This window comes from Manis pentadactyla, chromosome 8 (genome assembly GCF_030020395.1).
Source record: "Manis pentadactyla isolate mManPen7 chromosome 8, mManPen7.hap1, whole genome shotgun sequence".
Classification (NCBI taxonomy): Eukaryota; Metazoa; Chordata; class Mammalia; order Pholidota; family Manidae; genus Manis; species Manis pentadactyla.
The window spans coordinates 21,457,776-21,479,181 of record NC_080026.1 but is presented as its reverse complement, the minus strand read 5'-3'; the positions used below and the strand labels follow the sequence as shown (position 1 = coordinate 21,479,181).

General features: G+C 41.3%; 1 protein-coding gene across 3 annotated transcripts in view; it reads left to right on the top strand.

Annotated features, from left to right (window-relative positions):
* Positions 1-19,646, top strand: part of LYPD6 (LY6/PLAUR domain containing 6) — a 120,006-nt gene extending 100,360 nt beyond the window's left edge. For all 3 annotated transcript variants that reach the window (XM_036928311.2, XM_036928312.2, XM_036928313.2), the window contains 3 exons: positions 2,227-2,325; positions 16,030-16,160; positions 18,035-19,646. In XM_036928311.2, coding sequence (XP_036784206.2) covers positions 2,227-2,325; positions 16,030-16,160; positions 18,035-18,202 — 398 coding nt within the window. In that variant the 3' untranslated portion in view covers positions 18,203-19,646. The remainder of the gene's footprint in view (positions 1-2,226; positions 2,326-16,029; positions 16,161-18,034) is intronic.
* Positions 19,647-21,406: the final 1,760 nt, after the last annotated feature.

Genomic DNA, 21,406 nt, shown 5'->3' with positions numbered 1-21,406 from the left:
AGAATCTTTCAACTCAAATATCATCCCCCTAGTTAGGAGTTGAGATGTGGAGATATAAAAATTATTTGTATGTAGTGTTAAAAATAGTGTACTTCTGTTTCATTAGGATTATATGATAGGGAGAGCATGGTTCCTCAGCCTGAAATTTCTTCACTGGGGAAGAAGTGGTTGGCTTGCTATGTCTAACCTGTTTTCTATCCCCCATGTTCTAAGACAATCCATGCCCTCACTAGCATTGTGTTGATGAACTTGAGTCACCAGCTACTTGGAGGAACTTGGAACTCTCAAACTGTCCCATAAAAAGGTCCAGTTACCTGTGTTTTTTGGACACTTTATGACGTTTGGTCATCGTAGGTTGTTGTATATCATCAGAGTCAGCTCTGAAATATTGCAAGCGGGCGCAAGGAGGGGCAGCTGTTCTAAGCAAGGTGAAAATCAAAGTTATATCTGGCCCATAATTCTGGCCTTAAGCTGCTGCCTCCTCCTTCATTTATTTTTGATAACATCTTTAATTGGTTCCATGTGGGCAAAGCCATTTACCCTGAGATGATTATTTCCACCAGTGGGATATGCAAGCTCAGCCATCTGTGAGGGAGAACAGTTGGCTCCTGCAGATGAAGTGTTTGAGTGTTTGCAGCTTTCAAAGAGGCCAGGTAATTTTACAAATGAAAAAAAAAAAAAACCACACACAAGTTCTGTTTATGAAAGACAAAACTCTAACTTGCTAATAAGCCGCGAGTAAAAGCATATCAGTGAAAAGGATGGAGACAACCCAGCTTGACACTCCTTGTGGATCCTTGTCCTTAAATGCCACAAGGCCCTGGTGTGCTGGGCACTCTCTAGAGCATGACCTCCACCACACACCTGCTTGCCTGAGAATAAATGCAAGGCAAAGCGACGAGTACCTCGGGGACAGTCCCTTCGGGAGGCAGGAAGGGGAGGATAGGAAGGTCTTCCTGGAATAACACATCCCGTGGGCCAGCGCCAGAACCCTTCATGTAGCCACATCCAAGTGGGCCTGGAAGACCCCGTAGGAGGGTTACCTCTGCAGAGGCAGTGCCTGTTTTAGCAATGAACACTCTCTTCTTAGCAGATACTTAGCATCCCCAGGAATTTTTAACATGGTCTGACCAGATAAAAGTGTCAGATTGAACTAGAGAAACTGCCCCTTTTATAGGTAAAAAATGGCCAGGCCAGATACCAGGAAATTTTTAATGATTCAACATAATATTTATATCTATGTGTTGATATGTCTATTTAAGTTGACATATAAGAATAATCATTAGAAACCCAGAATGCCTTTCTTTAATTGAAATTTTTATTGAGATAAGTATATATTCATAAGCAGATATAAGAAATAATCTAGAGATAGCTCATGCTTACTTTACCCAGTTTCCCACAAAAGCAACATTTTGAGAAACTATGGAATATTATCACAGCTAGATTATTGCCCTGATGCGATCAATTCTCACAGGTCTTATTCAGACTTTCCCAATTTTACTTCTGCTCATTTGTGTGTGTATGTGTGTGTGTGTGTGTGTGTGTGTGTGTGTGTGTGTGTGTGTGTGTGTGTGCATGCATACTTAGTTCTAAAGTTTTATCCCATGTTTAGCTTTGTGTATATACTACCCAGTCAAGACACTAGGCAGTTTCAACAGCACAAGGATTCTTCTTATTGGCCTTCCTCGCACACAAGCCATTCCCATCCCAGACCCCCAGCAAACACTAATCTTGCCTCCATTTCTAAAATTTTGTCATTTAAAAATTGTTATAGAAATGGAATCTTACAGTATATAACTTTTAGGATTGACTTTTTTTACTCAGCATAATTTCCTGAAAAATTCATCAAGTTGTTGAATGAATCAATTGTTTTATTATTTTATTTTATTGCTGACTAATATTGCATAGTATGGACATACCACTGTTTGTTTAACCATTCACCTGGTGAAGGACTTCATAGATATTTCCAGGTTTTGTGTTTATAGGTAAGGTTGCTGTGAACATTTACATAAAGATTTTTGTGTGAATATTAGTTTTCACGTCTCAGGGATAAACAGATGTCCATAAGTGCAATTACTAAGTCGTATGGTAGTTACATGTTTAGTTTGTTAAGAAATGGCCATGCTATATTGAGAATCCTAATTTTTTAAAAAAGGTCTAATGTCACAATGCAGGTTTCTGTGCTCAGTCTAAATAATTCATCTTTTCCCATGATTCTTTTTGTAGCTACTCCCTATCCTGGTGGATTTAAGTGTTTCACCTGTGAAAAGGCAGCAGACAATTATGAGTGCAACCGATGGGCTCCAGACATCTACTGTCCTCGAGGTAAACTCTCGGTAGACAGGTTGGGGTCCCCAGAGCTGCCCAGGAGTGGATAGCCCTGTTGACTTTGATGCATGTACAGAGAGAGGAATGCTTACAATCTCAGCTGCTCTCTTGTCTAAGGCTATTAGATCTTTTATCATCAACTTATCATCAAAGACTCTTGGAGATATAAACTGATCATAGGATTGCCCCTTTCTCACAAAACATATGTTGGCACTTCAGAAGAGGTAAGTGATACTTCCCACCCTCAGGCCCAGCCAGCTGCAGGGTGAGAAGAGAGCAACGAGCCTGTTGTCCACTCTTGGAAGCATTAGTCATTGCTTAGTAACTTCCTTTATATAATGTATGAATCGATGTTCATATAAAGATTCCATTTATTACATATCTTGCCAGAGGCTTCTATCCTGAGACTGCATGAAAGCCAGAATTCTAAATGTCATCACTGCACAAATAAAAACCCTGAGCTTTTGGAACTATTAAGTTCTCTTTGAAGGATGAGTTGGATGCCCATTCGAAGCATGACATTTTGGCCCAAAGACCCATTTCAAAGGGAAGCAGATGCTTCATATTCAGATTCACATCTCTTTTATCCTGTCTAGTAAAAAAGATGGTTATATTTGGCTACAGAGTCACTGTTAATTGGCTGTATTAATTTTGGAGCAAAGTCAGTTCTTTAATGGGGAGATGATGAGGTTTGGGCATTTCATTGACAAGTGTCTGAGTGAGTAGTTAGATGGGCTTTGCTGCTGATCTAATTCTCTTTTTAAAATGACTGAACACACCAGCACCACATCTGTTGTGGTATGAGGCAGGAGCTCTCATATTCACCAGGGGAAAGGCACTCTCGCAGAGGATTGTGCATTGGGAGAGCATGGAAACGGCAACTGAGAGAAAGGTGCCGGCTGCCTAAGCCAGTGCTGTTTATCCCATGAATCTGTCTGGGTTGCCCAGTAGAAACACCTGTGTGTCTTTTCAAAGTGACTGGAACCTGTGTCCTGCCTGGACCAATATTCTCAAACTTTAGCACTCTCCTCATTCCCTGGTGGGCTTATTGAAACAGATTTCTGCTCCCCACCCCTGCCCCTCTCCTTTGGTTTCTGATTCAGGAATTCTGGGATGGGGCCTGAGAATTTGCATTTCTAAAGAGTTCCCGTGTGATGCACATGCTGCTGCTCTGGGGACCACGTGGTAAGAACAACAGCTCTGCACAAATCAAGCCAGTAGGTCTGAGATGAAGGCTGTGTTGCTGTGCTTAAATACCCAGGTGATTCTTAAGAACATTTAGGGGCAAGAGCCCGCTGGGAGCTCCTCTTCCCACTAGTAGAACGTGATAGCCAGTATTGTCATTTCTAGATTCCATTTGTTTACTTTTAGGTAGAGGTGTTAATGGGGTGCCAGAGACCACAGGGAAGAGAAAAACATGGAGATGCTAAGGATTGGCTTAATCACAAGCTAATGAAAGACAAGTCCTGTCCATGTTGCCTTCTGCACCCATGTGCTCATTTCAGAATGAGCTGCTATTATTCTGACATGACCACCGCAGAATAAACACTAGGGTAGGTTCCTGAGGGATCTGGTTTAACCACTGCTTCTCCAACAGGGCAGCACGTTGAAATCAGTGGGTACAATTTTAAAACCCTGCTGCCTGGGTTGATTCCCAGAGATTCATAGTTAAGTGCTTGGGGGTATGGCTGAGAGAAGGATTTTTTTAAAAGCTCCCTAGATGGTTCTAATATGCGGCAAAATGTGAGAACCACTGTAAAGAGTCATTCTGGACAAAAACAGGATGATTTGCCTGTGTAGCCAATAAACTTTGGACTGGTTCCTGCTGGGACAAAACTGGCAGATTAGCTTTGAAACTTTTGCCACTGGCCAGAGCTGAGGTTCAGGAAATGTGACAGTGGTTCTCTGAGTCTTACCCAGCAGAGATGCGCAGAGGAGGAGGGCTGGGCACTGGTTCTCTCCCAGGCTACAGGCTCTAGTTCACAGGGGCCCAGTCCAAAGCTGGTGGTGTACAAGTGTACCCCGTCATGGAGACAAAAAGGTGACCAGTAGCATTCTGCTTGAATCCTTCTCAGGAAAATGGGAAGATTCATCTCAGTGCTTTCTTTTGAGGTCAAATCTATCTTTCCAAAGTATAGATATCTGAAATTATCACAAGTGTTCCCACAATTTCTCCTTTTCCCTTCCCCCCGCTACTTTATCGTTTTTGTCCTCAATTTTATAGGGTTAAATGCAAAGTGATGCCCTGAGGTTAATGGCAGAGAACAACTGTGCCAGGCCCTGTGGGGGTTCATGCCATAAAAGATAGCAATCTGGTTTCTTCTTTCAAGGAGCATTTCAGTTTAGCTGGGGAGATAAGATCTGAACATATCAAGTGTCAGAAATAGCAGGACTGAGGCAAGCACCAAATGAAATGTGGCATTAAACGCCGTGGGAGCTGAAGAGAAGAATTGGTATGGGGGCTGAGGTGGCCAGTGGCAGCATTGTGGGCTGAGGGTAACAGCCCTGCAGGTGGGCAGTGGAAGCGGAACGCCGAAGGAGCACATCTTTCAGAAAGTCACGTGGGGCCGAGGTGGGGGAGACAGGAGTCCCACGTGGGCTCAGCGGCAGGGAGAGTGACGGTGTCATGTAGGAGGGCAGTAGGAGAAGAGTGGAGCCTGGGTCCTTTGGGGACCTTGAGCTTCAGGCAAGGAGTAGGGAGTAAAGCTGTATGTAAGCTGAGAAGAGATGAAGCCACGCAGCGTCCTTGACCAGCCCCATTTCCTGCGAGCCATCTCTCCACTCCTCTGGGCTTTCTCCAGATTTTTCTGTCCTGGAAATGATGTCAGTATCATTAGAGTAAAAGAGAAAGTGTGTCTACCGAAAACTACAGACTAACCCTAGGTTTGCTTTTTCTGTTTATGACTAGTTGGAAGTAGCCATTGGACTCCCAACAGGCTTAGTGAGGGCAGTTCAGGAGCTGCTGTGGTAAGACAGCCTGACTTTCTGTGACATCCCTGGTTTTTGGTTTGTTTATTTTGTGACGTGTTTAGTCAGGTTTCAATTATCACCTGATGTGAAAATAACTTGTTGAAATGGAAAAAAACTCTTTCATGTAAATATATAATCGTATCTCTCTGAAATAAGCCCATGTCCCACACTGCTTTGGGGAGTGCCTGATTTTCCAGAGTTCTTGAAAGCTAAACTCAGTCATGTGGATGTATAGAGACATATTGTATTTTAGCAGCTCAGATAAGCTTGCTTATAGATTCAACAGCCTTACTGTGAGTCATTATTTGGTCAAATAAGCATCAAGGGAGCCTTGCCCTAACTGGAATCATTCTGATGGGCAGTGGTGACATCAGCCAGCCACTTCTAGTTGACTGAGGTTTCCTGTCACTCTTTGGAAATGTGTGTTACATCAGTACTTCCTCCTCCATTACTTTGTTATCACCTCTGGTGCTCACAGATTCCAGTACCATACTCCCTCCCTAGACCTGAGAATTTCAGGCACCCTCCATAACTATCTCTCATTGCTTCACTTGCTCGACTTCTGTTTAGCCTTTGGTCTGTGAGCGCTTCCTTTGCAATAACTGAATGGACAAGGCTCTTGAAATCATATTATAGGAGGAACCAGTTTGAGGACCTGGTGAAGGAAAACAAGAGGTGAATGTCATTCCCTGAGATCCATGTGGTTATGCCGGTGATGTTTCTTGGTGCTGCCAGATTACAATCTCCTTGACAGTGGGGCTGTATAAGTGTTTAAAACAAACATCCTGTGGAATTAGATGGCAAGGCACAGACATTACAGTTTTCAAAAAGGCTTTTGGTATGGAGGGTACCTAAGCCACCAAGCATTTTGTTTCTCCTTAATTATGAAATGCAGGTGCCTCCCTCTGAGGCAAAAATCTTCATGCGAAAGGATTGTTGTTATAAATGAGATCAAGAGAAATCTTGAGATAGAGGGACACATACCCTTTTGGCTCCAGCTCCTGTACTGCTCACTGCTTCTCCGCGGAAGGCAAGAAGAAGCGGGGTGTGTCCCTGGAGGACTCTGTGTTTGTTATCTGCTACCAGCAGTAAGTGTAAGTGTGATTCCTAGATCAACGGAAGACAAGCTGCATGGTTACAGATTTTCAGGAAAGACTTCTTTCTTGTTGACTTTTCTTGGACAGAGCGCAGGCTGACACCGACAGCCTTTTTGTTTTACTTTACCTAAGGGTGGATTTTTTTCTCTTTTAGGCGATCTTACACTTAGGATCTAGCCCTTCAAGATTTCTGCCATTCTACAGAGGCCGCTGTTCTAGCCCTAAACCCCGTAAGGACCCCAGGTCTTGCATCTCTTTTTATAGTTTATCTACTAACCTTCCTTCCCCCAAGGTAGAGAAATTAGGACCTTACCCAGTATTGGCCCTTGGTATTTACCTTACTTTCTGGAGAGTTCATTTGTACATTTGCAGAAGGTACTAGTTTACATCACCCAACACTTCTGGCTGCTGCATAATGAAGTGGTGTTCAGATGACCTATCTTGTCCTATTGCTAAATGGAAGTCTTAGACTTCCTCCTTTTTTAAAAAGTGAAAGGTGAAAGTATAACATACATTCTAGAAATTGAATATCCTAAGTGTACAGCTCATTGGATTTTCACAGTGAACATGTTAAGCAGTAGAACCCTAGAAGGGTCCCCAGTCATTACACCCCACCTCCAAAGTCCAGAACTGTGGCTCCTGTCATTGAACTTTATCTAAACAGAATCATTCAGAATGCACTGCTTTCTTCCCCACATGCTATATGTGAAACTCATCCATTGTTTTTGGGCAACAAAGTCATTCTCACAGATCATTATAGGAACATACTAAAATTCCTCCATTCCATTCTTGATGGACATTTGGAGGGTTTTCAGTTTTTGAACACTGGGTGCATTCTTTTGCACACGTCTTTGGTACATGTGCGCGTGTGTTTCTGCTAGGTCTTCCCCAGGAAGTGGGGCTGCAGGGCACGCGGCATGTATGCTTTGGCTTTAGCGATATTGCCTAACAGGTTCCCAGAACAGCTGTACTGACTGACACTCTCCCAGCAGTACCTGGGAGTGCCTGCTGCTGCCCAGCCTTCCCAACACTAGTATTCACAGCATCAACGGAAGCTAGAAGTTAATGGAATGACATTTTTTAAAGTGCTGCAAGTAAATAACCTCCCCTGGAATTCTATACTAAGACTGCCAGCTTCTTTCTCTGTATTTCCCTCCTTTCTCGGCTGCCCACTAGCTCTGAATTCCTCTCTGTGCCTTGCAGTGCCCTTGAGACTGACAGAGGCTCCGCTCCGCTTCTCTGCCTGTAGCAGGGCTTTCTGCTCCACTTCCCAGCCTCCATCTGAGTGACTTTTGAATCAGCAAGTGCCTGAAGGGGAGAAGAGGTAGAGAATGTCAGGCTCAACTCAATGCGTTGTGCATTTCACTGATATCTTGCTCGTCAAATCCTATCTGCCTTGGTAGCTGCCTACGCATTCATAAGCAAGGTTCCTTGTGTTTTAATTGTATCTGGTTATTTTTTGTTTTATTCTACTATTTTTTGGTAAGGGGGTAATTCTAGTTCATTTTAGCTGGCATTGTATTTCTCAGATTTACTCTTTAATTGGAACTTTTCTATCAGTTTTTAAATCAGAAGAAGTTCTACGAGGAGCCTAAACAAGACATTGGTTTTTTTTGGTGCCTTGAGAGCATCTAACCTACTCTGATTCACAGTGGTTTTGTCCAAATATTTTCTATTAGCACAGTTGCCTCAAGAAACACCTATTTATGCTTTTGCCTTAACACTCTTATTTTAACTACTGTCTGCTGTAAAATCCTGTTCATCCTCATTACCTTTATGTACCTTCCCAACCACCTCTTTGACCTTCAGCTGGGAAAAAGCACATTGCTTTCTGAATTTCAGTGATTTACTGTAAAAGAGAGTTTCCTCAAGTGAGTGTGTCACCTGTCCTTATGGATGGGTTAAAAAACAAAAATGAAATGGGAAAGTATCTGTTTGGCAGTTTCTTCAAGAGGTGTTGACTTCAAGGTAAAGGAAATATGAATCAATCAGGTTGATAAGTATTTATTATTTTTAATTTCTTCCTTGAGGAGTTTTACATGGTGCAGGAAAAGCAAAAAATGTCTTTTCAGGGGTGTGTAGGGAGTAATTGATGAGTCTCAGAGAACCAAGAGATAAATCTGATGCCTGGATACCAGAGACCATGTGATAATTCCTGACTAGGGTGCACTTTAAATAACTGAGCTTATCTGCTGTGCAATTTGTAGCTCATCCTTTCCATAAGTCTATTTTCTTTCATCTTGGATTCTTCTTTGTTTCACTTTCCACTTTACTGAACTTAGGATTGACGTATAACATGTATACAGAATAGTGCGCAGCGTGATGAATTTTCACAAATTGAACTCACCCTGTGAGCGGCACCAAGATTAAGAAACCGTTTTCAGCAGCCCAGAAGCTTCTCACATGTTTGCGTTCAGTTGCTGTTCCTCCCACTGCCTGTTACAGGCTGAGCTGCTTCTCCCTACCACCCGCCCAGTTAGTATGTTGAAGTCCTAACCCTCAGTACTTTCGAGTGTGACTGTGTTTGAAGACAGGGTCTTTAAAGGGCTAATTCAGGGTAAGTGATGTCATTGGGGTGGGCTGTCATCCAGTGTAACTGCTCTCCTTGTAGAAGAGGAATTTAGGACACAGACATGCCTAGAGGAGAAACCAGGTAAAGATACAGGGAGAAAGTGACCATCCATGAGCCAATGAGCAAGGCTTTAGAAGAAATCAACCTTGCCAATCCCTTGATCTTGGACTTCCATCCTCCAAAACTGTGAAAAAATCCATCTGTGTTATTTAAGCTATCCAGTCTAAGGAACTTTGTTATGGCAGCCCTAGCAAACTACTGTAGTCATCCTCCTGATTTCCAGTGCATGGGTTAGTTTTGCCTCTTACTGGGTTCTTTATACAAATGGAATCCTACAGGATGTGCTATTTTATATCTGACTTCTTTCACTTGATCTTATGGGAGAGTCAGCCACTTTGTTAGGTCTGCCTCTAGTCTGTTAATTTTCATTGCTGTGTGAGTATGTGCCATAATTTATTTATTTCTTCTACCATTGGGCATTTTTGTAGTTTCCAGTTTTTGTTTGTATGAATAGTTCCTACGTGAGCTTCTCTTATAATTCCATGAACTTAATATTTATAATTTCTGTTGAGTATATATTTAGGGGTGGATTATTGATTCTTAGAATATGCATAAGTTTAGATTTAGTAGATCCTGACAGTTTTCCAAAGTAGTTATACTGTGTGATAGTTATACTGCTAGTAAAGGTGGTATTATTTCCTTTTCAAATTTGATGAGGCCATTTGAAATACAGAAATGCAAGAGATGTCGATTTTTTGAACTAAATTAAAATTGTTATTTTGGTTCAACTTTGAGTTGAACAGCTGAGATAGCTGATAAAGAAAACCCATTAAAAAAAAACCCATTGCTAACATGCTTAATAGTGACAGAATGCTTTCCTGTTAAGATGAAGGACCTGTGTGCTGAAACTACAAATGCTAATGAAAGAATTCAAAGAAAATCTAAATACATGGAGAGACTTACTATGCACGTGAATTGAAAGACTCAACATAGTAAAGATGCCACTTTTCTCCAAATTTATATACAGATTTACCCCAATTCCTGTCAAAATCCCAGCAAGATTGATGCTAGATAGAGACAAGATTGTTGCACAATCTATATGGAAAGGTGAGAAACCAGAATAGCTGAATCAATTTTGGAAAAAAGGAACAGAGTGGGAGCAATCAATCTACCCTCTTTCAAGATTTGATATATGGCTGCAGTAATCAAGGCTGGTTTTGGCAGAGAGTTAGAAACAGATGACTGGCACAGAATAGAGACCTAAGAAAGAGACCCCCAAGAATATATCCAACTTATTTGGACAAGAATACAGTCCAATGGAGGATTTTTAACAAATGGTGCACAGCCATTGTAAGTCTATGGACAAAAAAATGAACCTTGGCCTGAGTCTTACACCTTTTACAAAAGTTAACTCAAAGTAAATCACAGACTTAAATGTTAAATATAAAACTACATAACATTTTGAAAAACACACAAGAGAAAATCATTGGGATCTAGAGAGGCGAAGAGTTCTTAGACGTGATATAAAAGCATAATTCATAAAAAACAAAAATACTGGTAAGTTGAACTTTATCAAAGTAAAAAGTTTTGCTCTGCATAAGACCATGTTAAGAGACTGAGAAGAAAAGCTACAAACTGAGATAAAATATCTGCAAACCACTTAACTGACAGAAAACTAGTCACTAAAATATATGAAGATTTCTCAAAACTCAACAGTAAACAAAAACCAGATAAAATAATTAGGAAAAGGGTAAAAAATACATCAACGGATACTTCACCAAGGAAGATAAACAGATAAGCACATGAAAAGATAGTCAACACCATTACTCATTAGAAAAATGCAAATTAAAAACACAAGATATCACTATCCATCTATCAGAAATGCTAAAATAAAAAAAAAAGCAACACCATAAAATTCTCGTAAGAATTAGGAGAAGATAGGTCACACATGCATTGCTGGTGGGAGCATAAAATGGTACAGCCCCTCTCAGAAACAGTATGGTAGTTAAACAGCCAAACATTCAACTACCATACAAGCCCAGTTATTCCACTTCTGAGCATTTATCCCAGAGAAATGAAAAATTTTTGTTCACACCAAAATCTCTACACAAATGCTGATAGCAGCTTTACTAATAATATCCCCTACCTAGATATCCTTTCAGTAGGTGAATGATTGAACCAACTCTGGTTCATCCATAGCATGGTATATTTTCAGCAATAAAAATTAAACTGTTGATAAACACAACAAGCTGGCTAACTTGGAATTAGGCTAAGGAAAATGTGCAATCCCCCAAATTTACATATGGTATGGTTCCATTTCAATAACATCCTTGAAATGATGAAATTATAGAAATGGGAGCACACATTGGTGGTGCCAAGGGTTATGCAGGGGGTGGGAGCAGGTGGAAGAGGAGGTGAGTATAAGGAGTCAACATGAGTGATCCTTGTGGACACAAGTGTTCTGTATCTTGACTGCATCAGTGTCAATGTCCTGATTGTGATATTGCACTATCGTTTTGCAATATGTTACCATATTTTTTTTTCAGGGAAAACTGGGTAAAGGGTACATGAGATCTCTCTGTATTATTTCTTACACATGCATGTGGATCTACAATTATCTCAAAGTTTAAAAAACAAAATCAACCAATAGAAAAAAATTGCTAATTGTGCCAAGGTTGAGAAACTCTGATCTTCTTAGAAGGAAAACCAGACATACCAAATAAGAAAGCTGAGAAGAGCTGTGAATCTCTTTAGGAGGGAAATCAAGGAAGGTTTCACAGAACTCAAAGCATTTGGGTTGGACCTTGAAAAGCCATCAGGTTTCTATGAACAGAAGATAGGAGAAAAATTTTGTTGTGAGGAGTTGTCAAAAGTGGTGGGATGGTGTCTTATCTAGTAGGCAATGATGAGGTAGCCTGGGGCCTACCTTGAGTAATAACAGCTCTGAGTTTCAAACGCTGCACTCTGAGGAATTGATGCTTCTAGCCAGGAAGCATAGATACTCTTATACTCTTGACACACAGCCTCTGGAGCAGAGAGAGAGCAGCAGACCACCTGCTGGTCACTGAGTTCGGTGCCATTCGTGCTTTCATAGGCAGTGAGTGGCCTGATTTGACCTTGGTTTCAGTCATCTATCGGGTAATTGTCTGGCACCTGCATTATAAAGGGAAGAGGTCAAAGACAACACAGGAAAAGATGAGGTCCTGCATTGGGAAAATGGAAAATGGAACAGGAAAGATTAGATGGACAATGGAGACATTTTGGAGGACTTGGAGACACCCAGTTTGGGAAGGGAAGTCTGAGCTGATTTTGAAGTTTCTAATCCAAGACAGAGGTGCCACATCTCAGGATGTCCCCTCCTGAGATAGAAACATAGGAAGATAGCACATGGGAGAGGCACAGAGATAATGTGATGTGTTTGACACACATGAGGTGTGAGCAGCTGCTGGCAGTGTCCAGGAGACAGTTGGAAATTTGGTTCTATAGCCAAGGAGAGAGAATCAGATGGAAGATGATGTCACTGGAGGTTAGATGAGGTCCCTTGAGTGAGAATCAGTTCAAGAATGTGAAGAATATTGACATTCAGGTTAGGGTAAGTTGAAAGAGAAGAGAACAGGGATGCAGGAGAAAATCAAGAAGACAAAACTGTGAAGTCCAGAGTGGGGAATCCCACAGAGATCATACATAGTATAGCCCAGAGCTGCAAAGAAATCCTTCGGGATCAGACATGGGATTAGGGCGAGGGATTGGACACATGGGTGAACAGTCATTGCAGAGGACAGCCTGGAAGGAGCAGGACAGGACATGAAGGACTATTTGCAAAGTAAGGAATCACACAGGGAGTGTGTCGGCAGATGCCACTAGCCTTTTATTTTTCACTATAATTTGTGATACTCTGATTAAAGTCATTTTCCTCCCATTCATTTTCTTGCACCTGGTGAATTGTTCCCTTGCATCACTTTAATCACTATATATGTTTGTAAAGAAACCAGAACTAGCCGAGCCCCAGAGAATAACTGAGTGCTAAGAAAGCCTTTTACTAGAGAGTTGGTCATTTTTAATTCAAATCATTTTATGTGTATTTTCTTTAAATATAGTTTCTGTTATTGGAAACTGAATCTTGATGAGTAAATGGAAATTTACATTTTATCTTTGAATCTGTTTTTGGTTTCAGAACCAAGTTATGGAATTTGTGTGTGTGTGTGAATTTCATGGAAATTATATCTTGTGTTTTCCAATTGTTGATTAAGCCCTTACTTAAGCTCTGAGTTTAGTTGATGCCTATGACTTTTACAGTAAAAGACTTTTCTTTCACAGCCTCTGGAAATACCATGTAGTTGCAGAGTATGAGATTTTAAAGGCGAAAACTAACCTGGTAGAAATTCAAATCCATCTTTTATCTTTTAGATAAAAGCCTTTGAAATCCTTTTAGTGTGAGGCTATCAGCAGGCTTGATTCTCATATAACCTCATTACTAACTCAAGGATTATTCAAAATGCACGGAGAGCAATGCTCTGTGGCTGAAACTCAGTTTTTATCAATTCCTCAGTCCACTGATAAGCCACATGCAGTCCACCTAGTTCTGCTTGGGAAATTCTGCCTGCTAGCCCGTGCCCCCCTTGAAAATCACAATACAAATTCAAGGCTCTCATAAGTTGTGCTCTAAAGAAACCTGTTCGACTTTGAGTATTTTTCAAACTTATTTAACCACAGAACCTTTTTCCATATGAACATTTCATAACTCACCTAGGGGCATTGTAAGATAAAAGGTGGAATGGATACTTTTAAGGAATGAATGCTTCGGATCTGAGTTCTGTACTCCTGGAAGTGAAGGGTGTTCTCAATCTATCTTTGTTTTATAGATTGGGCTTGGTGAAGTGTAAGAGAAAAAATTCTTATCCAGCCTCATCACTTATTGCCCTTCTCCCCTGAGGATAGCAAGAATTGGCTTATTAGGTACTTGGTTTTTGCATACGTTTCTGAAAAAAAAGTTCTTTAGTCATTGTCTCTACTTTTATTAATGGAATAAGCTTCCAATTAATAAAAGAGACTTTGTTATGGACATTAAGTATGAACAAGAAGCAATTCTATCAAGTTCACCAATTGTTATATAAAGACTTACTTAAAACAAGAGAATTCAATACTTAGGGACAAACTTAATTTTCCAAGCTGAAAACCATGTAATAATGATTTACTTATTGCATAAATGTCTGATCTTATCTGCTCAGATTTACATTTGGAGCAATAAAACCTCTGGCAGCTACTCTTGGTTGTCTGCATGAAGAGGAGACAGGAGATAAGAACATTCCTGTTTTTATTGCTTTCTTAACCATCTGAAGTTGGGCCTGCAGTGGGAAAGGTGTACCTATTGTGGCCATAAATGTCCGAGTCTAATACCAAAGAAGTAAACCAGTCCTTATAGGAAGATGTGGTAAATCTCGCAGGCCGCTGGCCTCCATTTATTAAAAATTCCCAAAGGCTTAAAAAGATAAGAAATCAGAGGAGAGCTGGCCACCTCCTCTTCATCAGGAAAACAATCACTCCAATTTAAAAATATTAAGGCTTTAAGAGAATCTTTGCCAGGTGTAAAACTTTCGACTTTTCTGATGAAACCATAGGGTGACCATACTTACCCCACTCCCAAAGAGCTCTCTGGGACCCTGAGCAAGCTAAGACTGCCTTGACCAAGTCCCAACTAACAAAATTCTGGTCAGGGAGCAATGTGCAGGCAGCATTTGGAAGGGGTGTATTCACACAGACTCCGCCCAGGTACACCCACCAATAGTGTAACCACCGGGAGAGCCTGCTCTTAGCGGGACTAAATTAGAGGCCACGCGGGTCCCTGTCAGGTGGGGGTGTCTAAAAAAATTACTAAAACACCTGAATTTTCATGACCCCTAAGAAGTGTCAGTGAGCTATTAGCTCATTCTCAGGGCCGAAAATTTTTAAGCTTTCTTCTTGAACATTAGTACTTTGGTTAAAAGCTGCCAAAGCTGTGACAAAAATCTCGTGGTGGAGGGGATTTTTTATTTCCTAATGAATAATGTCACAGAAGGTCATAATTCCTTATTAGCCACTGAATACCCAAAATCTATAAAGCATGCAAAGTTGATTCCAAGATATGGATGAAAAACAGCTCAGGGACATACCTTAAGAATTATTCATTTTCTTTTTTAATCTGAAAGTAGAGTAGGAACATTCTCCTAAATTCCAGTCTTAGGAAGCTGAACACCGCCTAGAGGCCTTAAAAATTACATTGACAAGGACGTTTTTCTTCAGTCTCTAAATTACAAATAGAAAATTTCTCCATGGAATTTTGGAAGAAATCTCAAGTTTTCAAGACTCCTAAGACTTAGTGGGACTTCTAGAAATTGACATTATCCTCTTCATCTGCCATCCTAAAAAGACACTGAAATCCTGCTATGGAGAAATGGTCTCCTCAGTTTTGGAACACCTTCATTGTTGGGTTAGTTTTCATCTGCGATGAATTCCAGGATTCAGTTATACTCATTGGCACAAAGTTCTTTCTTTTGGCTGAAAAACATCTATTTTCATTCCAGATAAAATTAACTGTTCTACCCTTACTTGGGAATAGCTGTTTCAAAACGTACACACACAAACACACACACACCATTTCCTTGAAGATCATTGTTAACCTGCCTAGCTTTTATCAACCCTGTGTTGTTTGTACTTTTTCAACCTTTCATCATCTTGAAAGTCGCCATGACACCCTAAATCATCCCTCCAAACCTCTGTGGCCCCAAAAAATAAAAATCAGTACAGTGGCAAAATTTGTTGAATGGCGAAGAGTGGTACCATTGCATCTTGGTTTGTGGGGATCACAACAGGCAGAGACCGCTGTTGTTCAGAAGGCCCTCCTGCCACGGTGACATGGGTCTCTCCAAGGAAACCTTTGGGATCGGACGTGAACTCAACCTCATGTACATCCCATGTACGTTGGATCTTTCAAGACTTGTAGTGTTTCACTCTTGTTGTTTCCCTTTCAGGCAGGTTGGGCTGACATTTACTGTCTCAACTGAAATATATTTTCTCTGTTGATAGAGACGAGATACTGCTACACTCAGCACACAATGGAAGTCACAGGAAACAGCATCTCTGTCACCAAACGCTGTGTTCCCCTGGAGGAGTGCTTGTCCACTGGCTGCAGAGACTCCGAGCGTGAGGGCCACAAGGTCTGGGCACCAAAGCAACTGGTGCGGCAGAGCCAGGCTTCCTTCTCCCCAGACCCCTGCCCGAGCTCATGAGCAAATTCCTACTTCCCCTCTCCCACCCCACCTGCGTAGGCTGGCTTTTGATTATCTTTATACCATCATGAGAAGATGCTTTATTTTCTGTTGCTCTGAAAGGTTAAAGATTTATACCAGAGCTTAGGACAGCTGCTGTAAATTACGTAAACCCAACAGTAAATGGGAATTGAAAATTACTGTAAGCCTTCTCTTCACTCCCAAGAAAGTGATAAAGCTACCAGAAGGAAGAGGAGCAGGGAGCCACTCCCGTCCCCCTGGTAAAGCGTTGCAAATGTAGTGGCGATTCATGCAGCTGCGAAGGGCCGAGTCCGTTTAGCTTTGATAACTGTCTGTAAAGCGAGGCTCATGTCTTCACTGGGATGCTGGTTTGGAAGGTGTCCGTTGGCTCCTAAGTCAGTTGAGCAGGTAATGAGAGGACCATTTCCTTCTGGGTTTCCTTAACTCCATCTGGTGCTGGATAGAAGCCTCAGTATAAAACAAACTTTGTGGCCTTGAAAGAGAATATAAAGAACCAGGAAAAGGGGGCCCGACTCTCCTGCTGGGAAGAACTGGCTGTACATGTGGTCTTGTATGTCAGACCTTGGCCTTTATTTGGAATCTGCCCACCTGTCATGGAGCTGCCTTCCTGGTGTTCGGGGACAGCCCCACTCTCAATACCCTGGAATGGCACTGTTAGTTGAGGTGTCTTTCTCTTAAGATACCTAATTTTCAAGCAACTTGTTGAATACACTGAGAATTAAATTAAAGGTATAATCTGTCTACTTGTTCCTGTTCAGAAATATAAAAGGTAAACCCAAGGGCTTATCTGAACCCCCACCCCCAGCAAGCTAGGCTTTGCTCTCGGGCACCATGATAGCTGCTTTACTAAGGAGGAAGTTACAGATTAGAGAAGTGACATCATCTGCTCAGGTCCCACAGCTCATAAGTAACAGGGATAGAATTCAAACTCACTTCTGACCTCCAGTTTCTCTCCTCAACATTATAATGTCTTCCTACCCCGTGTCCTCTGTGGCCAGACTCACATCTCTGCAGGATAATGACCACACAGGATATTAACCATTGTAGAGTTTTCCAAACATTACTGTGCATCTGAACCACTTGGGGATCTTACTAAAATGCAGATTCTAATTCACTAAGTTTGAGGTGAGCTTTGAAATTCTGCATTTCTAATAAGCTCCCAGTTGATGCTGAAGTTGTAGATCTGTACTAAATAATTTCTGTCAATAATCCTTTGGGTTTATTCTTTCCCATGAATAAAGTGGTATAAAAGAGAAGTAATTGCATTAATGAAATCCCTTCAAACTTTAACTCACCCATGAGCATGGAGATAATTTTGCAGGCGGTTCTAATGAAAGTAAATACTTAAGTTTAAATTTCCCAGTTGTTGCCACTTCACTTTCACTGTGAAAACTTAGCAAGTGAAAGTTTACCCTCTTAACGGCTGCCTCACGTAGGCAGAAAGGGCCTCTGAGCTTTGAAAAAGGTAGGGTATTGTGATCCCCATTTCACCGGTGGAGCAGCTGAGACCTAAGAAGGCTGTAAAGCTGTGACGGCCCTATGGGATGTCGGAAATGGAACCCATGTCCCTTAACTTAGCCCAGGTGGTTTTCATTTTGACCACACTGCTTCCTGTTGAGATTTCTATCCCCCAACCCCCACCCCGGCCCTTCAGTGTAGTGTTGGGGTCTCTTCTGTAGAACAGGTCCTGTCGTGAGGGGGTCTGTTCCTTCAAAGCTCCTTGCTCATTGCAAGACCTGCCCGCTTCTCCTCACTCTTCTTTTTCTCTTCCTTTCTTTCAGGTCTGCACTTCCTGTTGTGAAGGAAATATCTGTAACTTGCCACTTCCCCGAAATGAAACCGATGCCACATTTGCCACAACATCACCCATAAATCAGACAGATGGGCGCCCACACTGCGTGCCAGTGATAGTGACCTGCCTGTGGGTGTTGTTGGCAATCTTATCATAGCAGCTGAAAGGCACCATGTGTGGTCACAATCCCAGGGGTTCTCAGTGGTCCATGTCGTGCATGAGTCATTGGCCTGACAGTAGTCATGCACGCGAACCCACAACACTTTGTCGATGTCTTCATGGCCCAGCATTCCCACTTATGTGTCAAGCATTGCTTCAGTGCATTTATTTCAAGTCCAAGACCTTGTCAAAGCCAACCTGCCCTCAAAACACCCCTGAGTTCTATACCACACACCTTTGGTTTTGCTCCAGGAAGTAATTCTGCATTTATTGAGATCTGAAGCTTTTAATTTAAAATACACGCATGAGCCACAGGAGGTCCTGGGATCCTCGGAGATCTTAGGTGATGTAATATGGACATGCATAGATGTGTGTTTTTGAGGTAAAAGGTTAAGGAACACTAGTTTAAATACAATCATAATTCATTTATAGCTTTGGAATTTTAAAACTTTGATTTCAAAATGAATGGAGTATTTCCTTGGACATTCTGAGTCTCTGGAAATGTAGTAAGCAATTGTCCAATTTAATTGTCCCAACATTCTTCTACCAATGGAGGGACTCATATTCCCTGTACTCTGTGTGGGAGATAAAAAGGCAATCATAAAAGTTTTTTGTATGGGGGCAGGAGTGGCTGGAGAAGGATTTTTCCCAACTTAATGAAACTAGCATCCATAAAGTAGCTGCTTATCCTTTCATATAATTGGTGAGATTGGCCTTGATTGGCACCTAATTGTGCTATATGAGAGCATTCCAGGATGCCACCTGGACCAATGGGTGTCCAAAGAGTTCTAAAGATGTGTAAAGTAAAGTAAAATGGGGTTATTGTCTCCAGTCATAGGGTTCTATTCAGGCATAGCTAATCAAGATGGAAAAGAGGATTGCAGAATGGAAGAAAGGAGATGTGTGAAGGTTGGTTGATTCTAGTTCATCGTGAGGACCTAGGAAGTGGCTTAGCCAGGTTTTTTTCCATCTGCTGTTCATACTGCCAAAAAGCCCTCCCTGTTCTTCCTCTTTCAATCCCCAATGACTTTAGGGAAAAGGTTCTGCATTAAGTTGTCTTGAGACTGATAGAGAAAGAAGACATAGTATTCTAGGATGATAAGTAGGGATGGTGAGATTAGTAAGGAGACCCAGTGGGAAGTTTTTATTTCTCTTGGATGATTGCTTTTGAAGTAGATGGTAAAATTTCCACCATCCTTCCTATATTTTTGGCATTCATGTTACAATTTTTCTTCTTCCTTGTAAGTCATTTATACAATATTTATTTTTGTATGGCATAACTAGAAAGTAAAATATATTGTAAAAAGTACTTTATTCTGAACAAAACAATCAAATAAGAATACTTATTTTTCAACAGTGGTAGAGCTTGTAATATATGTTTGTTGAAAGTATCTATAATACTTGCACCAGTGTTGAAAAAATTAACTTATGTTTGAACAAGAGTAATGTGTTGGGCTCAAGTTTTTTACTCATTGTTTCCTCAGTGGTGGTGTCCCAGAAGTATTCAGGTGGTCACCATCGCTGATATGAGTTTCTGTGCAAGGTTATGTGACATATTTGCATGAAATTTGGTAGAGTCATTGCTGATGAGAAGAGTATTGTCAGGGTCTCTTTGCCCGGCACAGGAAAATGTCTCTGACTCATAAAATGAGACCCCCCTCAGAGACCAAATATGAGCTGATGGGAGGAACACTGATATTAGAATAAATTGCATCAAAAATGGCCTTAAATCAGAGTTTGGGAAATAGTTAACACATTATCAATATGTTGCTTATAATTGGGGTAGGGAAAGTAGAGGGAGAGAAACAAGACATTTATTCAGCACCTCTTATGTGCCAGGCACTATGCTAAGCACTTTACCTACATTAGGTCGGATATCCCTGCAAACACCCTGTAAGGAATATTACTGGTATTGACACTTTACAGATGAAGGTACTGAGGCTCTCAGAAGCTCAATAACATTAAGCCTTTTCGTAGCCCCCTTAGGTTACATAGGATGAGGTGGGATGGAAGAGGAAGGGGAGGTGGAATTACTACCTCTAGGGAAACTTCCAGCCTAACCATGGCATGTGTCTGTCTTATGTGAAGTTTGTCTAGTCCCGCCTCTGCAGGGTGCCCTTTGCGTGTGTTCTCTAGATGGTATTTTTTTCTTTGGGGAGGTTGGGGGTGCAGGTATGGCTTCCTCATTCATTCCTCTTGCTAAAAGAGGAGATGGGTTAATCTCCCATCTAAAGATGCTATAAAACAATGAGAAATTGATGTTGTACATATCTACAAGTACCATTTTTGTGCATGATCACTCTCCACTGACACCTTCCACATACTGCATGCAGTTTGAGTGAGACAAATGTTGGTTCTTACTGAGAAAATGACCACCTTGAAGCCAGTGTGCAGGACCCAGGTCCACCATGATGTGGACATACCTGCCACCCAGGGGGTCACAGCAAGCTCCACACAGATGTGGCTGCATGTACCCTGTGTGCCTATCACAATGGCTGGTGTTTCATTCTCTTGAAAGAAAGTGGTTTGCTTGCCATCCCCAGCTCAAGGAGTCAAGGCATGGCCATTCATGTGGAAGGCCCAGAACTTGTATGCATCTGACTTTTCCTCCACATTAAACTTTCCATTAAATCCCACCACTGGGGGCAGCTCGAAGTGTAAAGAGCCATGATGTATATATTAACCTATGTGCCACTTATTTATTTTTAGACTCCCCATAGCACTCATTTAATAAGGGATTAATGCCTAAATTTTGTAAATGTTGTATATTTTGTACATCAATGATTAAAGGTTTAAGTGTATCTCACCAGGCTCCTCCCTGAAAATGTGCATGTCAGTCAATGCTTAAGATGCCCAGGTTACGTATAAGGCATAGGGCTTACCATCACAGCAGACTTCTTTCCAGGAACTCACTGTGCAGTTGTACAGGCAAGAAATACATGCACCAAAACATTCAAGACAATTCACCCATGCCAAATAATTCATATAGACAGTGATGCAGAAAATCAAAGGGAAGATTACCAGATTTTTCAATCAGGTTTGCAGTTTCCCTAGAACATTTTTTTTGTTGTTAAATCAGGAAATATAAAAGGCTGTGTGTGTGTGTGTGTGTGTGTGTGTGTGTGTGTGTGTGTTATCTATATATCAAATACTACCCCGTTAGCTCTTTCTTTTAAACTTTATTTTATTTTGGGGTAAATTA